Consider the following 20,513-nt stretch of genomic DNA (forward strand, 5'->3'; position numbering starts at 1 on the left):
TGCTTCTATCTGACAATGTATCATTCTTGTTCTTTGGTTATTTGCTGATCTCAGTAAACTATGTATTTTCCTCCTGGCGGGAGCAGTAATTATGGAGATGACAAAGAACCGGTCAGTAGTTGGCATAGAACCGGTCATAATAGGGAGACAAGGTGGATGGCACAGAAAGTTCCTTCCTGGAAGGAACTCAACATCTCAAGAGGAAGACGAGACTGTCATACAAGGAAAGGTGACCAATAATAGAAGCAGTTGCCCAAGTCAGATGAGAAACTTTAGTCAACAAGTATTGAGGCATAAATCAGTGTAGTTTAAGCTGTCCAGGCATAGTTCTGTAAGGATCTGAAGATCCCATAGGGAAACCTGGGATAACCTGAAAGTTCTCATAGCTCTAAGCAAGAGAATCATCCCATAGTTAGGTCGTATCCCATAGCAGACACATGCCAGGGAAAAGGACTGTGGAAAAGCAGAGAGAAGATAGGAATAACATGGGTTTAGCAGAATATTAATTGATGTATCACAGAAACAATGTAAACAACATGATTATTTTATCTCACTTGACTGCTCCAAATCAAAAATATATCACATCTATTTATATTATGTCATTACCCCCCTTTTCTCACCTCACTTCCCCTTCATTATTAGATGAAATTGAGGTAAGAAATTGGTACCCTTTGCCCCAATACTGTCTGTTAAGAGTATGATACAGACATGATCACTGTCTGCTAATGCACATCAGAACAACTCTTGGGAAACTGAGAGAGGAGATAATATACAGGTTAATAAATCAGCATTTACGTTACATATAAAAGAGTGGTTAAGGAATTTGGAAGTGAGATATAAGAAAAGCAGACATGGGCAATGTTGAAGACAGTATTGCCACAGCCTCCTTCCCCGCCGCCGCCCCCCCACCCCCCCCCCCCGCAAGGAGTTTAAGATGGTTCTCAACATTTGTTTTCACTGTAAGGCCCATGAAAGATGACTTTTGCATGCATGCCATATTCCCATGCGTGTATCCAACCCAACATTCTTCTCAACTTCCTGCTGCTATCCTTAACTCTACACTGTATTGTGTGGTGCTTAAAGTACAGACTCTGGAGCCAAGAATTTTGAACTCTGTCAAGTAAGTAAGATCTGCCACTACTTTGCATGTGGTCTTAGGAAGTTACTTAACCTCTCTGTACCTCAATGGCCTCCCTTCTAAAAGGGAGATAATAATAGCACTTGCTTCAGGGGGTTGTTGTAAGTATTAAATTACATATATGTATAATTAGTGCCCAACATGTGATAATTGCTATAATTGCTATTTAAGTGTTATTTTCAATAATTAGCCTGTTCCTCTTCAAAAGACACGTACTGGAACACAAATGAGTAAGGGCGTCTTTAACAGAACAATCTTGAGTTCCTTTTCATTTGTTAAAAAAAAGCTATAATTTAATAAAACTGTTTTTTTAAAGATTCTATTTATTCATTTGAGAGAGAGACAGAGACAGAGAGAGCACAAACAGGGGGAGAGACAGAGGGAGAGGGAGAAGCAGACTCCCTGCAGAGCTGGGAGCCGGACATGGGGCTCTATCCCAGGACCTGGGAATCATGACCTGAGCCAAAGGCAGATGCTTAACCATCTGAGCCACCCAGGTGCCCCAATGAAACTGTTTCTTAAATCGAATCATAATATCTTAATGTTTATAAAAAATAGATTGATACATCCCTCAATACACAATGTGTTGTGACAATAAGAAATGCGTGAGGAAGTATTTTCTGAAGGAAGTAAGGCATTTGGGGAGATGAATAAAAGACAGAGAGTGTTGAAAGATAGGATGAAAAAAGATTTCAGCGCTAGGGTATTTTAAGATAATTCTTACCGTTGAGAGATGGGGTAATTAGGGGGAAGAGCTGAGACTTTTGGACTCAGAGAAGGATGCAGCCGGAGACTAAGCACTATGTATCTATAAAGTACTTGAAAGGAATTGGATCTGGACACTCGGATCATAGATACTTTAAGACGGCAAAGTTAGAAAAGGGTATATTTTTTTGAAAAAAATGCTTGTAATGTGTAAGCCAGTATGTACATTAAATTTTCATGAAATACTCAAATGAATGGTTCTTTTGTTTCTTCCTCAAGTTATCGTCATCATCACAATAATAACACAACCACAACACAAGAGCTGAGCTTTATAGGGTCCTTCATAGTTTACAAGGTGCCAAAACATGTTGTAACTCATCTGCTTTCATGACAGTTTTAGGAAATAGCAGACCAAATTATCCCATATCACTAATAAGAAAACTGCAATTCAAAGGGTCAATTCGTTTTTCTAGTAAACCCAGACATAGGTTCAATAGTTTGTCCCATTCCAAAACTTGTACTCTTAACCACCTGCTCTGAGGTCACGTGCGAGTGCACACATGCACACGCACACATACGCATGCACACACACAGAGTGAGCACTAGCGAGAATTTGAAATTAGGGTCTTTGTTACTGTGAAGTGCCTTTTCATATACGTCATCTGGAAAAGCTTCCCACTTTCTTAACAGAAAAGGAAACTAAAATCAGTGTTCAGTTAACAGTGAGATAATTTCAACAGAAGATAAAAGCAGAGTAAGAGCAAACCCATGTTTTCAAGAAAGCTATAATTTCTTGGGAGGAAATGTAAAATATATTCACATCCTTATATTTACAGCATTCCTTCAAGAAAAACTCATTAGCACCTACAGTCACCAGGAACTTGGACAGCCACCAGTAATACAGCCCGAGAGGAATATTTTTATTTTCAATGGGTTTATTTTCATGTGCACCAAAGAATGTTTCGTGTTTTTTCCTCATGCAATAGAAATGCATTCTGTTTTCCTTTCTCTAGATTTCAAGGTCTCTTCTGTCTTCTAATCTCTCATCTATAAATGGGGATAGATCTTAAGTCCTTGACCCATACCTAGATGTTCAATAAATATTAGCCTTCTTCTCTTCCCCACCACTGTTACATCTCGTACTCAGAATCTCTCTGCTTGGCTCTTCAACATCTTTGACTCTGGCCTACTGTTCTTTATTATGTTTTGCTCAGACTATTGCAGTAGCCTTTCAGCTGACCTCCTTCACTCCCCCACTGTTCACTGTCTTCGTTATAGAAAGGCTCTTCTTCCCAAGATGAAAATAATATGTCACTGCCCTATTCTAAAACCACCACCTCATCTTCTGTGATATAAATTCCAGACTCCTTAGTAGAGTTTTCAAGACCCCCTTATTTATTTATGGCCTCTATCAAGTATGATAACTTTTTTTCTTTTACCACTCCCCACCCTACATACACATCCACATCTGTATACACAACCTCAAGTCTCAGTGTCTGGAGCTATTTTCAGAGTCCCCAATTATCTTGTCCGTTTTTGCCACCCTGCTTTTGCATATGCCATACTGTATGTATGTATGTATGAATGTCTTCCCACCATGTTATGCCTCAAAACTTGAGTCATCTCCTTTGTGAAGTCTTCCTAAGCTTTCAGGCAGTGTTAAGTAATTCCTCTTTTGTCTTCCCTAGTATTTTACTTGCACATTCGCTGTACACACTCACTATAGGGCTCTCACCTAAATCAGCTTAGAGGTCTGTTTCCTGGAGCCCCTGGATAGCAGGGGACATGCTCCCAGGACCTGTGTTATCATAAGACCTAGCACAGGCTCCATGCATTTTGTAATTTATGTCTGTCTCCACTATTAGAGCATAAACTCCATGATATTAGGACTGCTTCTTGTTCATCGCTGTATTTCTAGGCCTACCACATAGTAGGTCCTCAGAAATTAATTAATTAATTAACTAATAAACCAGTGAGAAAATAGATGAGTTCTCCAATGAAGAATCTCCAGAGGCTCAGAATGATTCCTCCTGCAACCTAGTTTGAGCACCCGAAAAGGGATTACATGAATGAAATAGAGTAGAGAAAAGAGTAGAATTTGAGAAAAATTTGACAAGTTCATTCTTTTGAGATATTGAATCTGAGGCATTTTGAAACTTCAGAATGAAAATGTTTCAAACCCTCAACAACCAAGATATTTGGCAAATAAATGCAAATCTAAGAGCTGACGTTTAAGAAAATTGGTGAGAATGGAATGTATATACAAAATATAAGCAATCTTGGGGAAAAAGATACTCCTAAGTTAGACATCTGGGGTCTTTCTTGTGGATTGTGCTTGCTTGTTCATTTTAATGTGAATTTGTATAATGTTTCTATCTGTGTGAGATAAAGATATCTACAGGGCTATTAATTTAGGGTACATTTTTTATTAAGATAAACTGTAGACAGAGTCAAAAAAGATGCATGTGGAATTAACATAATTATTAGGTAATTATGTTAGATGGTAAAGACCAGGCTAGCTAAATTCCAATCTCATATCTACACTCGGAGGCTTTGTGACTTGGGGCAAGTAACTCCACACTCTGTACCTTTGGTTCTCCATCTGTAAAGTGAAGACAGTAATGGGACTCGCCTTCTGGGGTGGCTGTGAAGATTAAGTGAGTGAATGAATGTAAAGCATAAAGAACAGTGCCTGTTGGGGATGAGTACTCTCTGAGCATTAGTGATCTGAATTATGATTATTATTTATCCAATCTATCACATCAGAGATTCTGGGTGGTGCTTAGCGTGATTCATTTTATTTAACCTTCAAACAATCTTATGAGGTGGGTACTATCAATATAACTGTTTTACAGATGAGGAAACTGAAGCACATGCAGAGTAAGTACAATCCGCACATGTGTTCAGCGAGTAGGGGACCAAGCAGGAAATCTAACAACACTTGTTTGATTCCAAGCCTGTATGTACTTTTAGCTGCTTTGCTATGTTGCTTCTAGGGACCATCTCTTGTATATTTAATGTCATAAACATCTGTTTTAGTAGGTTTTACTTAACTGCATCAGTAGAACTCGATATAGCTCTAGTTCATCTTTATTTATTACCCAATAATATGATAGGTTAGTTAGCTCATTCACATATGGCATGATCACATTTTAAAAGGCTAGAAGTGTTATGGTTTATATAATATATCCTGCAAAGAATTGGGATGGATTAGGGCAAAAGTGCCCAGATCATCTGTTTACCGTAGCGGTACCAATGTTGTACTCTTCTGAGTTGAATATTCATTCTGTTGAATAGGAAAATAAAATACAAATGAAATGTCAAGGGAAGAAAACTGTAATTAAAACAAGACTGCTAAAATGAAATACATTTTAGTAAATTGTAAAGTAGTACCTGAGAGTAATATGAAATTATACAACTGATGTCCAGAGAGGCTAAAAGACAGGATGAAAGTCACAGAGCCAGCTAGCAGGGAAGGGGGATTGAACCCTGACTTTGTGACTCCAGTCTAGTGGTCCTTCTCTCCTTCCACTATTATACAACCATATATGTACACACTTATATGGATACATGTTTATTGATATGTTTATGTTATCTCTTTAAATTCATATTTTATAGAATCAAAGATAATCAAATTGTGAATTTTTCATAAAAACCACAGTGTTAAGACTAGCTTTTAGATTCAAATTTCTTTTTTTTAAAGATTTTATTTATTTATTATAGAGAGACAGAGAGAGTAGGGGGCGGGGGAGAAGCAGACCCCGCTGAGCAGGGAGCCCAGTGTGGGGCTCAATCCCAGGACCCTGAGATGGGCTTGAACCCAGGACCCTGAGATCATGACTTGAGATGAAGGCAGATGCTTAACCGACTGAGCCACATAGGCGCCCCTAGAGCTCAAATTTCTTAATACAAATGTGAGTTGACCAGACTGTGGTCTGGTTTTTGTATTTAAGCCATTATGCTTATAAGGAGAAATCCTTGTTGACTTAGCCACATCATAAAAAGTATTTTTGGGGAAGTGATATTATCAAATTTTAATATTTGTTTGTTTGTTTGTTTGTTTATTAAGTGGAGCCCAATGCAGGGCCCTGAGATCAAGGCCTGAGCTGAGGTCAAGAGTTGGACGCTCAAGGGGTGCCCGGGTGGCTCAGTCGTTAAGCCTCTGCCTTCAACTCAGTTCATGATCCCAGAGTCCTGGGATCATGCTTGCATTCCCACCAACAGTGTAGGAGGGTTCCCCTTTCTCCACATCCCCGCCAACATCTGTTGTTTCCTGACTTGTTAATTATAGCCATTCTGACTGGTGTGAGGTGGTATCTCATCGAGTTTCAATTTGTATTTCCCTGATGCCAAGTGATGTCGAACACTTTTTCCTGTGTCTGCTGGCCATTTGTATGTCTTCTTTGCAATGTCTGTTCATGTCTTCTGCCCATTTCTTGATTGGATTATTTGTTCTTTAGGTGTTGAGTTTGATAAGTTCTTAATAGCCCTTTATCTGACATGTCTTTGTAATTATCTTCTCCCATTCTGTCAGTTGTCTTTTGGTTTTGTTGACTGTTTCCTTTGCTGTGCAAAAGCCTTTTATCTTGATGAAGTCCCAATAGTTCGTTTTTGCCCTTGCTTCCCTTGCCTTTGGCGATGCGTCTAGGAAGAAGTTCCTGAGGCTGAGGTGGAAGAGGTTGCTGTCTGTGTTCTCCTCAAGGATTTTGATGGAGTCCTGTCTCACATTTAGGTCTTTCATCCATTTTGAGTCTATTTTTGTGTGTGGTGTAAGAAAATGGTCCAGTTTCATTCTTCTGCATGTCGCCGTCCAATTTTCCCAACACCATTTGTTGAAGAGACTGTCTTTTTTCCATTGGACATTCTTTCCTGCTTTGCCGAAGATTAGTTGAGGGTCCATTTCTGGGCTCTCTATTCTGTTCCATTGATCTGTGTGTCTGTTTTTATTCCAGGACCATACTGTCTTGATGATGACAGCTTTGTAATAGAGCTGGAAGTCTGGAATTGTGATACCACCAGCTTTGCTTTTCTTTTTCAACATTCCTCTGGCTATTCAGCATCTTTTCTGGTTCCATACACATTTTAGGATTATTTGTTCTATTTCTTTGAAAAAAGTTGGTGGTATTTTGATAGGGATTGCATTAAATGTGTAGATTGCTCTAGGTAGCATAAACATTTTCGCAATATTTATTCTTCCAATCCATGAGCATGGAACGTTTTTCCATTTTTTGTGTGCCTCCCTCAATTTCTTTCATGAGTATTCTATAGTTTTCTGAGTACAGATTCTTTGCCTCTTTGGTTAGATTGACTCCTAGGTATCTTACGGTTTTGGGTGCAGTTGTAAATGGGATCGACTCCTTAATTTCTCTTTCTTCTGTCTTGTTGTTGGTGTGTAGAAATGCCACTGATTTCTGTGCATGATTTTATATCCTGCCACTTTACTGAATTCCTGTATGAGTTCTAGCAGTTTTGGGATGGAGTCTTTTGGGTTTTCCACATAAAGTATCATATCATCTGCAAAGAGTGAGAGTTTGACTTCTTCTTTGCTTGATTGGGATGCCTTTTATTGCTTTATATTGTCTGATTGCTGAGGCTAGGACTTCTAGTGCTATGTTGAATAGCAGTGGTGATAGTGGACATCCCTGCCGTGTTCCTGACCTTAGGGGGAAAGCTCTCAGTTTTTCCCCATTGAGAATGATATTCGCTGTGGGTTTTTCATAGATGGCTTTTATGATATTGAGGTAGGTATGTACCCTCTATCCCTACACTCTGAAGAGGTTTAATCAAGAAAGGATGCTGTACTTTGTCAAATACTTTTTCTGCATATATTTAGAGGATCGTATGGTTCTTGCTCTTTCTTTTATTAATGTGTTGTCTCACACTGATTGCTTTGTAGATGTTGAACCAACCTTGCAGCCCAGGAATAAATCCCACTTGGTCGTGGTGAATAATCCTTTTAATGTACTGTTGGATCCTAACTAAATCCATTTCTTCCCCAACTTCTTTTCTCCCACAGATATGAAGATGAAGGTCATTGTGGACAAGCCAAACCAACTCCCCCACCATTCCCTGAATGGAGTGTCCCGAAGGAAGGTGGGCCGGCGCACTGCCCAAGAGGAGGGTGGCTGCCGAGAAGAGGCTGCTGCACCTGCTCCCAGTATTACCAGTGTCACATCCCAGGGACATGCATGTGTTCCAGGCTCTCCTGCTCAGCACGCATACCTGCAAGAGACTGGGAACTGGAAGGAGGCCCAAGAGCAGTTGATCAGATACCAGCTGGCAGGCCAAGATCAGAGGTTGCTGTTCTGTCCAGACCTCAGACAAGAGAGGCAGCAGATGCAGGGGCAGAGCCAGTTGGGCCAGGAAAGAGGCCGTGTGGGGCTTGCTCAAGAGAAGAAAGCCTCTTGTGGTGCTACCTAGGCATTCTATCCTCATTCCCTACACCTGGAAACTACTCAGGAACAGCTGTGATGGACGCATAAATATTGATGTGCTCATGGGCTTTGCTGAGACTTTCATTAAGGACAAAGATATAAAAACAGTAAGTTTGGAGAAGGCAGTTGTCCATGGACCAAAGTCACATTTTTTTTTTAATAGTTCTTCCTGTTAGTAGCTGGGTCAAATTTACAACTAGAAGAAAACTATTTGGGGAGACCAGAGATAACCAAGTGCCCAAGCAGTTTATGAGTGCACTCATTTTTCAGAACATTGATTTTTGGAGAAGATAATGTGTACAGCTGCTCAATGAAGGAGGGAAGAGGTTATATCATGTGCAGCCTCTCCAGGCTGTGTGCTAGGGGTTCTAATGAAGACCAGAGTGGAGGGTCAACTGGTATCAAGTTAGGTAAGGATACTAAAGGCAGTTTCACCTAATTCAAACATCTGCAGAATGCTCATCAGTGTTCAAAGTAGACACCTTAAGCAGCCTGGTTGTGCCCTTGGCTCTGGATCCAAAAGGCCTTATGCTCCAAGGGAGTAAAACAAAGATGGCAGAGGTGAGGAGAGGAGAATCTCCAGCAACAACTTGCTCTCAGCTTTTCCCAAAATATAAATCAGGATTTTCCAATCTCTGAAAGATTCAGAGGCTCTCCTATGTTTGAATTAGAACAGAGAAAGGAAACAAATGCTTCTGTTGCAGAATTTTAAATAATGATGCTCTGGAACTAGTCCCATAGTGGGTAGGGACTAGCAGGAAGTCATCATCTGCAAGGCATCAATGGGAAAGTGTGTCTTACCCTACTATGAGTTTTCAGGAACATTCTCAGCCCTTTATCCATTCTTTAGATGTATTATAGACATCTCAAACCTTAAACCTGCCTTGAAAGGAGGGAGGCAGCTTTCTCTGTGACACGGTATTGGATTCTGAGGGAGATAACAATTAGGTATCAAGATTGATGTTGTCCAAGAAATTTCAATCCAGGCTGTGTTTAAGAAGGGCATTGATGAGCAATCTGGCCTATAGAAATTACTCTGGAGGTACAAACTGGCTTCCTGCAGTCCTTTTTGTGTTTTGTTTGGGCACTAACAGTATTTAAAAATATAATAAAGAAAAAAATAATAACTTGGCTTGGGCAGATTATGCCTTCTCTAGTTTAATTAATCCCCCATAACCTGTCCTTTATCTATTTTTTGTAGTTTCTGTGAAGTTATTTGTATTTACAATCCATAGTCCATACATTGAGCCATCAGAGATCTATAATCTTTTTGTACAAAGGCATTTCAGAAGTTAAGGCTTTTGAGAATTATGAAATGATAGCAGTCTTAGCACTACTTCTGTGGGCTTGTCTACACATTCTCCCTTTCACTCCGGTGACTTCTTTTACCACCACAAATTCCAGCCCAGATTTCTTTCCTGAGCTCTACACCATATAGTTAGCTGCCTACTGAGAACTTCCACTAGGTTATCCCACAGCCACTAAGAAGTTAATGCAGACTTAAAACCTGCTCCTCCTCATGCTTGCCCTAACACAACACACAACATCACTGCACTCTGATTGGAAATCTCAAGGTCAACCCAGACTCCCTGTTCTACCTTACTCTTCCCAGTCATTTAACATCTGTTATATCTACTCCTTCTTTACCCTTCTTCCAACTTTTACTAGCTTCTTACCAATCTTCCATGTGCCAAAAGATGGATCTTTCTGGGAGGCAAGTTTGATCCTATTCCTCTGTTTAGGAACAACCATAATTAATCGATTAATTCTCCCTTCACAATTCTTGGGATCCCAGAAGCCAAAATGGACTCTTTGGGCCTTAACAGCAGTAACTTACAGGGCTCTAGCATGTGGCACGGAATTTCAGAGTCTAGTCAGAATCCTCTAACCTATAATTAAGCCTGTCCTCTTTTTCTCCTCAGAAAATGGGAGAACTGGGTAAATACTGGAAGCCAAGACAGTAGCTCTTGGTTCATTTATGTCTGGAGATGAGCTTGTTAGATAAAGTACCACTATCAGCCAACTGTAAACTTATTCAGACCATTAACACAGATGGCCCAGAAAATATTTCCCAGCAGTGACAGGCTTTATTCTTTTTTGAAATAAATAATTGAAAAGTGTCATGTTCTTCTGTTATTTCAAAGAAATTCTTTTTGCTTCCCATTTCTGATTTTCTATATATGGTGGATTCTTTTCCCCCAAGATACTGAACAAACTAAAATTAAGAGTTCAAAAAAATTTGTAAATATTTCTGGATGTTAAACTCAAGAAGGAAGGATGAAGGGAGCTAGGGTAGTTCCCACCATCTCTCAAGTTTGAGGGGTTGTGTTCAGAGAAGGTACCAGACTTTGAGAGAACTTCGTGTCTCCCTCAGAGTGACAGACTGACCCAGTCTGACCAGGGTCGTGTCCCGCAGCAGATTTGCCCATATTGTTGCCCATTGAGGCTACTGAGAACCAAGAGGCCCAGATCTTTCAAGAATTACTTAGTGAATGGCTCTCTTCCATGTAGCAGTCTAAAATCCCAATGTATGAAATTACTATACATTGAAATGTATGCAAACTCTATGCAAAAATTTGTATGGGGAAATTGAATGTAAATCACATGCAAATATTATTCAACCAAGCTTCTATAAAATCGTACATGTCAATAACAGTAAAGGATTTTAATTAATTCTGTCATTTAAAATTCATGCATTTATTCCATATTTTGTTTCCAGAATTTATAATGTATTCAGTGTCAATTTTGAAAGAGCTATAAGTAGAAGGAATTACTCTACTGAGTGTAGAACAGTTGATTTCAACCTATGTGATAGCACGGTAACTAATTGCAGATATATTTGAGAGATCACATTTCCTGAATGTAATCTTTTAAAAGGGATAAACCATTTTTATAAAGTTAAATGACACTTAAATGGTAGAATATGGAGATTTGTGTGTTTACAAATATTCTTCTAACATTTGTTATTTTTATACATGAAAAAAGACCAGGGTTCTCTGTGCTTGGAAAAACTCAAGAAGAGAGTATTTTCTGCCCATCAATCTGGTATCTTTTGAGACAGAAGATTCACTTAATGCATTTGGAGGACTTTCTAGAATTTACTGAGTTTTTTTTTTTTTAAAGATTTTATTTATGTATTTGGCAGAGAGAGACACAGCGAGAGAGGGAACACAAGCAGGGGGAGTGGGAGAGGGAGAAGCAGGCTCCCCGCTGAGCAGGGAGCCTGATGCGGGGCTCGATCCCAGGACTCTGGGATCATGACCTGAGCCGAAGGCAGACATTTAACGACTGAGCCACCCAGGTGCCCCTAGAATTTACTGGGTTTTGAAGAATTGTTTCTCTCTTTTCTTATTTCAGTCTCAAAATGATGATTCATTTATTATTATCACCATGTATTTTATTTCAAAATTAGTGGCTTTAACAAGGGGAAAGAGAGTCAATCTCCTTTTGAAAAATATGGGAAATGGCCACTTCTATCTATACTTTATAGATGAAGAAACAGTCAATTGCCAAACTCCTGCAATGGTCCAAGGCAAAACTGGAAATTTGTCTGGACTGTATCTGATTCTTTCTAAAATGTCCTCAATGTAATGGTACATCCATCCAGTAGAATGACTGATGTAGAAAATTATTCAAGATATACTATTAAGCTAAAAAAAAAAAAAAGCAAATTGCAAAGCAATGTGTATATTATGCTTTTACCTCTAGTTTACTTACATATAGAAAAATTATGGAGAGATGGCCAATAATTTTTGAAAATAATAGTTATCTTGAGGGAATGGAGTAGGTTTGCACTTCAAATTTTATCTTTTTTGTATTTCAGTGTTTTTATGACATTTTACTATTAATATAAATTAAAAAAATATATTTTCTGCAACTTATGGTTGACCGGAGGTTAGCAATCTCTTTAGTTCTCATCCAAAAGTAGGACTTGCTTATAGAAAATGCATTTAGTTCTTGATGGAAGACTTATATATACAGGAGAAGGAAAAGATGGTAGAGAGTGGATGATAAATGGTTCAGAAAGAGAGGCCAAAGAGGAATGAAAGGGAAAGGAAGGAAAGTCTCCAAGTGAAGAAAGAAATGCTCCTTGGTGGACAATGGTTAGAGTGCTAACAAATCTGCATTCTCACCACAGTATCCCTGGAATGTCATACAGGGCATGCCACCTAAGGTCCAACTGTATAAGTGGCCTAGAAGGAAAACCTGTATATGGCTATGGACTCAGCATTTCTTAGTAAGGTTCAAATATAAAAGAGCCACCTTCCCATCTCTTTTATGGAGGAAACACTGTGGAAGCAGATTCTCACCCTAAGCCATGAGTGGACCCAACATAATGCCCATAACATTGAGAAGTGCCCACTAGTTGGTATGACTCTCTCTGTCAGATCAGTGCCATACTGTGTACTTCTTCCAGCCCAGCTCCATAAGAATTTATTCTAAATCCACACCACATTGTATTAAGACCTGAACACAAAGGGCTGAGCTATCACAGCACACTTATTAGGCAGATTCCAGAGACTCAGAGTTTTGTGATAGAACCTTAAGTAAAAAGACTGTGGGCTTACTGTATGACCCAGCAATTGCACTACTGGGTATTTACCCCAAAGATACAAATGTGATTCAAAGGGGCACATGCACCCCAATGTTTATAGCAGCAATGTCCACAATAGCCAAACTGTGGAAAGAGCCGAGATGTCCATCAATAGATGAATGGATAAAGAAGATGTGGTATATATATATATATATATATATATATATATATATATATATATATGTGTGTGTGTGTGTGTGTGTGTGTGTGTGTGTGTATACACACACACATATATATATATATATATACAATGGAATATTATGCAGCCATCAAAAAACAATATCTTGCCATTTGCAATGACATGGATGGAACTAGAAGGTATCATGCTAGGCGAAATAAGTCAATCAGAGAAAGACATGTATGATATGATCTCACTGATATGAGGAATTTTTAATCTCAGGAAACAAAGTGAGGGTTGCTGGAGTGGTGGGGGGTGGGGGGGATGGGGTGGCTGGGTGACAGACATTGGGGAGGGTATGTGCTCTGGTGAGCACTGTGAATTGTGTAAGACTGGTGAATCACAGACCTGTACCTCTGAAACAAATCATACATTATATGTTAAAAAAAAAAAAAGATAGCAGGAAGGGAAAAATGAAGGGGGGGAATCGGAGGTGGAGAACCATGAGAGACGATGGACTCTGAGAAACAAACTGAGAGTTCTAGAGGGGGAGAGGGGTGAGGGGTTGGGTTAGCCTGCTGATGGGTATTAAAGAGGGCACGTACTGAATGGAGCACTGGGTGTTATACGCAAACAATGAATCATGGAACACTACATCAATAAAGAAAGAAAGAAAGAAAGAAAAAGAAAGAAAGAAAGAGAAAAGAAAGAAAGAAAGAAAGAAAGAAAGAAAGAAAGAAAGAAAGAAAGAAAGAAAGAAAGAAAGAAAGAAAAGAAAGAAGAAAGAAAAAAGACTGTGGGCTTTAATTTGCAAATCATGGGTGTGGCCTGAGAAATAAGATGCTCCAAAATTTTCTAAAAATTGGGGATGAATAAATAACCCTGTATGCTTATCTATAGTTTAGACAACTCTAGAAGTGCTATAAACTTGGGCTACAAGTCTAGTAATACCAAATTTTCTCTTTAGTATTCTTTTCTTTCCTTTTTTTTAAAGATTTTTATTTATTTATTTAAAGATTTTTTTATTTATTTGATAGAGAGAGACACAGCGAGAGAGGGAACACAAGCAGCGGGAGTGGGAGAGGGAGAAGCAGGCTTCCTGCTGAGCAGGGAGCCTGATGTGAGCCTCGATCCCAGGACCCTGGGATCATGACCTGAGCCGAAGGCAGACGCTTAACGACTGAGCCACCCAGGCGCCCAGTATTCTTTTCCACATGTCATCATTCTGTTTCCAAGGATGTCACTGCCTCCATTATCAGCTCTCTTTCAACATCATCAATCTCTCCCCCTCTACTGGCTTATTCCCACGGCTATCCAACGTGGTTAAGTAACTCCCACTTAAAAAAAAAAAAAATAGGAAAGGAAAAGAAAACATTCTTTGATTCTATAGGCCCCTTCAGTTCTCTTTCTCATTTTTCTACTCTTACTCCAGCAACATTGTTTAAAAGAGTTTTGTTCACACAATCCATTACTTCCTTAGTTTTAGTCTTCGTTCACTCTACCAGGCACTCCAGGATGCTTTCTGACCCATCTACAGAACAGGGACTGTTCCTGGGGCAAACCCAGTGAACTTCCATATTGCCAATTTTAAAGAATAATTCTCTATCTTCATCTTACATGGTATCTCAGGAGTATCTAACCCAACCTTTCTCTTCTTTCTTGAACCACTTTCCTCTCTTGGCTTTTGTAATGGTTCCTCTCCTTGATTCCCTCTTATGTCACTGAAGACACCTTTTCAGTAAGCAGTAGACTGAAGGCTGAAAGCTGGGTTTCTGATCCCAAATCTTGTGATCCCCTAGTATTCCCAGTCCTTTGACTTACAGGACTGAGAACTGATATATGGGTAAGTGGGATGTATCTTTCTGAGCCTATTTGTCTTAGAAAATGGTTTTCTATGTATAAACTATTTGAATCACAACCTTTACTCTGCAAAACTGGGGAAACAACATTCCAATATTTTTTGACTTTAGTGTTTTAGAAGAGATGTCAGAAAGCAGTCTGAGTTTTGTTCCTATTTAGGAATGACTGGAAAACCATAAGATCTTTTTTCTACATTATTTTAAACACTTTGAAAATTCTCTCCATAGATGAGCCTTTTTGTATACTAGGAATAATCACTGAAAAGAGAGGATAAAAATTTTTGAAATAAGGGAATAAAGGCTTTAAAGGGAAGAAAAACTTAAGTGAGACTTCAGGAAATAGGATTTAAATAAATTTTTTAAAAGATGACATTTCGGGTAGGGTAAATATATAAATTGGACTGGAATAGTTACCTATCCCAGATCTGGATTGTTCAAAGAATGAATAATGTTGTTGGACACAGGAAATAAAAGCCTGAATGGGTAATTAATAACTATTTTAAACATGTGAAATTATATTTTAAAAAATGGTAGAAGTGACTGTGATTGGGCTAGATGGAGGGATACCCACCATTTATGAAGAGATTAGGCATTAGGGGAAAAAAATTATTGCCTAGAAAAAATATCAATAAATATTACAATTATTTCAATATCCTACTCTGTTGAGATTTTTAAGGCATGGTTAAATGCCACTTTCCTAGTCTAATATATAAATATAATGGGATATCATGGAGCAAATGACCTCTAGATATTCTTATTTCTTCATCTATCAAATAAAGTTTGTATCAAAGAAATATGGCGTCCCAGGCAATACTGCCTTTAGACTCAGTAAAGAAGAGTTTCCCCAGGCTCTGGGCTCTAGAGAGCTCCATTTTGACCTCCCCTCATCCCCGGATGCCTTCCTCCACATAGTTAGAGAGTCCATGTGGCCAAGATGATGTGCCTACCACACACCATGCCCACCCTGTCTAGACCATTAACTGACTGCTCAAGACTGAATTTTCTGTCCAAACCCCTGAGCCCTCCACCAGTGCTTCCAAAGGCTGTTTAGATTCCTCCTTTGCTTGTCACATCAGATCTAGTGAAAGAAGAACCACTTTGACTTAATGCTGAGAAATGTGCCAAACTAACATTGATATTATCTTTCTGATCAATACCAAGTAATTGTAACTTCTATGTCTTATTTTTTCTTAAGAAGGACACAGATTAATACATTTATAAATATCCTTTGGCTTTATGCCTTGCTTGCTACCCTCTGGATCTCCAGACTTCTCAGGAACCACCAGCTAACCTCAGCAACCCTGTGTCTACCCTGGGCTGGCACCATGGATCACATAGTAAGCAGAGTTTTAAGATGGCCTCCATTTTCTCAGTCACCTGGTGTCACACCCATGGTTAAATTAAGTGGCAAAAGTGATATTGCAGTTTTAATTAGGCTTACTGATCACTTGGCCTTAAAAAGGGACAACTGAGGGGCACCTGGGTGGCTCAGTCGTTAAGCGTCTGCCTTCAGCTCAGGTCAGGGTCCCAGGGTCCTGGGATCGAGCCCGGCATGAGGCTCTCTGATCAGCGGGAAGCCTGCTTCTCCCTCTCCCACTACCCCTGCTTGTGCTCCCTCTCTCGCTGTGTCTCTCTCTGTCAAATAAATAAATAAAATCTTTTTTTTTTTTTTTAAAAAAAAAGGATGCCTGGGTGGCTCAGTTGATTAAACATCTGCCTTCGGCTCAGGTCATGATCCCAGGGTCCTGGGATCGAGTCCTGCATCAGGCTCCTTGCTTGGCAAGGAGCCTGCTTCTCCCTCTACCTGCCCCCCCCGCTTGTGCTCTTTCTCTCTGACAAATAAATAAATAAAATCTTAAAAAAAATAGGGGGACCTGGGTGAGTCAGTCAGTTAAGAGTCTGCCTTTGGTTCAGGTCATGGTCTTAGGGTCCTGGGATCCAACCCTGCATCTGGCTCTCCACTCAGTGACGAGTCTGCTTCTCCCTCTGCCTCGGTGATCCCCCTCCCTCCGTGATCGCTTTCGCTCTCTCTCAAATAAATAAATAAAATCTTTTTAAAAAATAAAATAATAAAAAATAGTAAGTAATAAAATAGGGAAATTTATTTGGGTGGGCCTAACCTAATCACATGCATCCTTTAAAAAAAAGACAGTTTTCTCTGGCTGGTGGTAGAAGAGGAAGTCAGAGATTTTCCAAACATGAGAAGGAGTCTGTGTGTCATTGCTGCTTTGAAAATGGAGCAGACCACTTGACAAGGGATCCAAGTGGTCTCTGAGAGCTATGAGTGGTCCATAGATAACAACTAGTATAGAAACAGGGACTTAGTCCTATGACCATCAGGAAATGAACTCTGCTGACAGCCTGAATGAGCTTCTGAGCGTCTGATTCTTTCCCAAAGCCTCTAGATAAAAGCTCAGCCTGGCTAACACCTTTGTTTTGGCCTTGTGAGACCCTAAGAAGAAAATTCAGTTGAGTGTGCCCATCTTTTGACCTACAGAACTGAGAGCTGATAAACAGGTGTTGTATTTTGTTTTTTAACCATTTTATTGATGTGCAATTGACATGTAAAAAGCTGTATGCATATTTCATGTATACAACTCCGTAAGTCTGAGAATAAGTATTCACCAGTGAAACTCTGTCACCAGTATTGAGGCCAAAGAAATATCCATCGTCTCCCAAGGTTTCTTCCCACCTTATTATCATTATTACTATTATTTTAGTATTTGTGGTAAGATCACTTAACGTAAGACCTATCCTCTTAGAAAAGCTAAGGTATACAGTACAGTATTTTTAGCTATAGGCACTACGCTGAATAGATAGATCTTCAGAGTTCTTCCAGAACTGAAACTTTGTACACTTTGATCATCACCTCCCCTTTTCCCTTTCCCCCATCTTCTGGCCGTCACCATTCTCTGCTTTGCTTCTGTGAGTATGACTATTTTAGATTCCACATATAAGTGAGACCATACATTAGTCATCTTTCCAGGTCTGGCTTATTTTCACTGAGATAATATTCCCCAGGTCCATCCACATTGTCACACGTGGCATGATTTGCTTCTTTTTTAAGACAGAATAATATTTATTATGGTTATTGTCTGAAGCAACTACATGTGTGGTAATTTGTTACACAGCAATAGAAAACCGATAGAGACACTAGGGTTTCACTGAATAAAAGGGGAGCTGAGTCCTCCTCTCTTGTCTTTGCTCTGGTATCTCCTGATCTCTTTTTCAGCTGACATCAATCACTTCCAGTCCTCCAGAACTTAACTCCTCCTTCCTTCTGTCCAGAGACTCCTGTCCAACAGCATGGCGGCCTGCTGCCGGCAGCTGGATCCCATCAGTTCCCAGGTGCCTTTCCCAGGTTGACCACTGGCTCCCTCTGTGGAAAAGCCTCCAGGTGTCAGGGCCTCAAGCCACAGTGGATTTGCTCCCGTCACTGGAACCACTAGGTGAAAACAAGCCAGATTGTTCTTTTCTATCTGTCTCCCTCTGTCTTCTCATTTCCCAGTCTGTTTCCCCAGCTCGATTCTGACAAAAGTTATTTGCAGCATCCCCATCAGTTCCCTGAGTGACAGGAGACTGGTGTCAAGTGAGAAAATGAAATGTAAATTTTATTAAACACCCCCTCTCATCTCTGCGTATCAATCCAGATTCCAGCTGAACATAGCAAATCAAATCCTGTCTATGCCAGGCCTCGGGGCACACAGAAAATCATTTCTCCTTAATACCATTCCCTTCCGGTAAAATATTTTTCTGTTTGGTGAATGAAAATTTTAAATGCAACCCTGTTTTAATCCCAGAAAAAAAGTATATCTTCAAATGAACATTTGAAAGAGGGAGCAGAAAAGAGAGAAGAGAAGATGGGGGATCAAAGGGGAAGGAGAAGGGAACCGGGCAAACGGAATTGCGTTTAGTGGTGTCATGTCTGGTGGCCGCACAAGGATGCCTATCCGCAGAATAAATGGTGACATTCTTTGAAAGCTTGGACTATCAGGACATTTATCTACATGCTGTCCTGTCTCAGAGATAATAAAGATCTTAAATCTGATACACGGCCTTGAAATAGCATTAGAAATATAGATGTTTCATTCTGGGTGTGAATATGTGGACAATTACCAGCTCGTCTGCGGTTTTGACAGGTGGCGTCTGACTGTGTACAGAGAAAATCTTGATTTGGAACCTGAGGAGTGTGATTAACTTCAAAATGAAAAAAGAACGTTGATTGCTCATCGAAGTAAAAATAAGACTAAGTAAAATTTGAGCCAACAATGAACCTTGAAAACACCACCACTACTTAAAATATTCTATTTATGTATATTCCACTGAATACATTTAAATGAAAATCATAACTACTGCTCTATGTTAGAAGAAGATTATTTAATGTAAACCATTGTTGAAATGACATTTCGTCAGGTATTTGCTGCCTGTGGAACCTCTCGTCCTGATTTTTTTTTTTTAAGATTTTATTCATTTATTTGAGAGAGAGAGAGAGAGAAACAGCATGAGAGGGGAGAAGGTCAGAGGGAGAAGCAGGCTCCCCGCTGACCCGGGAGCCCGATGCGGGACTCGATCCCAGGACCCCGGGATCATGACCTGAGCTGAAGGCAGACGCTTAACCACCTGAGCCACCCAGGCGCCCACCTCTTGTCCTGATTTTCCCGAGTCCGAGGGGGTTTTCCAGGCTATGGGACTATCAGTTCTGAAACCAGGACAGCCCAGAAAGTCCCAGGCCAAACAGGATGAGATGGTCACCCTAATATATTATCATTATAATTACAGTAAAATAGTAATTTCTTCTACTGTAATGAGTTATTAGTATTGTCGACTATATTTTTGTAAAATGGTCTTGAGCTAAATAAACTTATAGATGTATCTGGAAGTGAATTCGATTGGCTCCAACTTCGTAGACTGAGTTCAGACTTCCAAAACATGTGAGGTTGCAGCTCAAGCATTACTATCGATATCTGAAAAAATGGCATTCTTAACCTCTACGTTCCCTGACTTTGGTTAAGCTTAAAAAACATTCTTCTGATACAGCTGAAGTCAACAGAAAGGAATTTGAGTTTGCTTTTCAGATACTTAGGAATGTGCCAGAAGAACAACTGATATTACATTAAAAAAAGTTTCTACTTTTAATATAGAACACGACTTAGATGCATTAATGTACTTAAGATCCAAAAATGTAAATCAAGTGTTGGGCGAAACAGGGCATTCACTTCCCAAAAGAGGGAATTCTCACCTAGCAGAGGTCTGGCCCCTGAGATAGTAGGTGTTACATTTAGTTTTAAAAAAAAATAATAATGCCATGCTCTCTTGTGCACAAGAAGAAAGTTTATATGGTAATGTAGAAATTTTAACTTGAATTATTGCATTTAGAATCCACAGTCCTTGGATGCTTACTTAAATATATTTGATTTCTTAACTGTTCTTCCTTTTTGGTATTTTTGGGCACTAATTAATTAAAATAGAGTATTTTGCTTTAGAAATGGGTATAAATTATATGTATAAAGGGCATGAAAGCAGGACTAAGTTGAGGAAAAACTGTGGAATTATTAACATGAATGTTTTGGGTTTGCCCTGACCTTGTCCTATTTTATTACTTCCAATCTCGGTCTCCAAATGAGAAGACCTCATCCCAGATGTGTTTCAAGCTCTAGGTCTACTC

At 39.5% G+C, this 20,513-nt stretch overlaps 1 protein-coding gene across 5 annotated transcripts in view; it reads left to right on the top strand.

Annotated features, from left to right (window-relative positions):
• Positions 1-10,404, top strand: part of PKHD1 (PKHD1 ciliary IPT domain containing fibrocystin/polyductin) — a 471,355-nt gene extending 460,951 nt beyond the window's left edge. For all 5 annotated transcript variants that reach the window (XM_027602298.2, XM_027602301.2, XM_027602300.2 and 2 more), the window contains one exon: positions 7,860-10,404. In XM_027602298.2, the coding sequence (XP_027458099.2) occupies positions 7,860-8,263 (404 nt within the window). In that variant the 3' untranslated portion in view covers positions 8,264-10,404. The remainder of the gene's footprint in view (positions 1-7,859) is intronic.
• The last annotated feature ends 10,109 nt before the right edge of the window (positions 10,405-20,513 follow it).

Source organism: Zalophus californianus, chromosome 7 (genome assembly GCF_009762305.2).
Source record: "Zalophus californianus isolate mZalCal1 chromosome 7, mZalCal1.pri.v2, whole genome shotgun sequence".
Taxonomy (NCBI): domain Eukaryota; kingdom Metazoa; phylum Chordata; class Mammalia; order Carnivora; family Otariidae; genus Zalophus; species Zalophus californianus.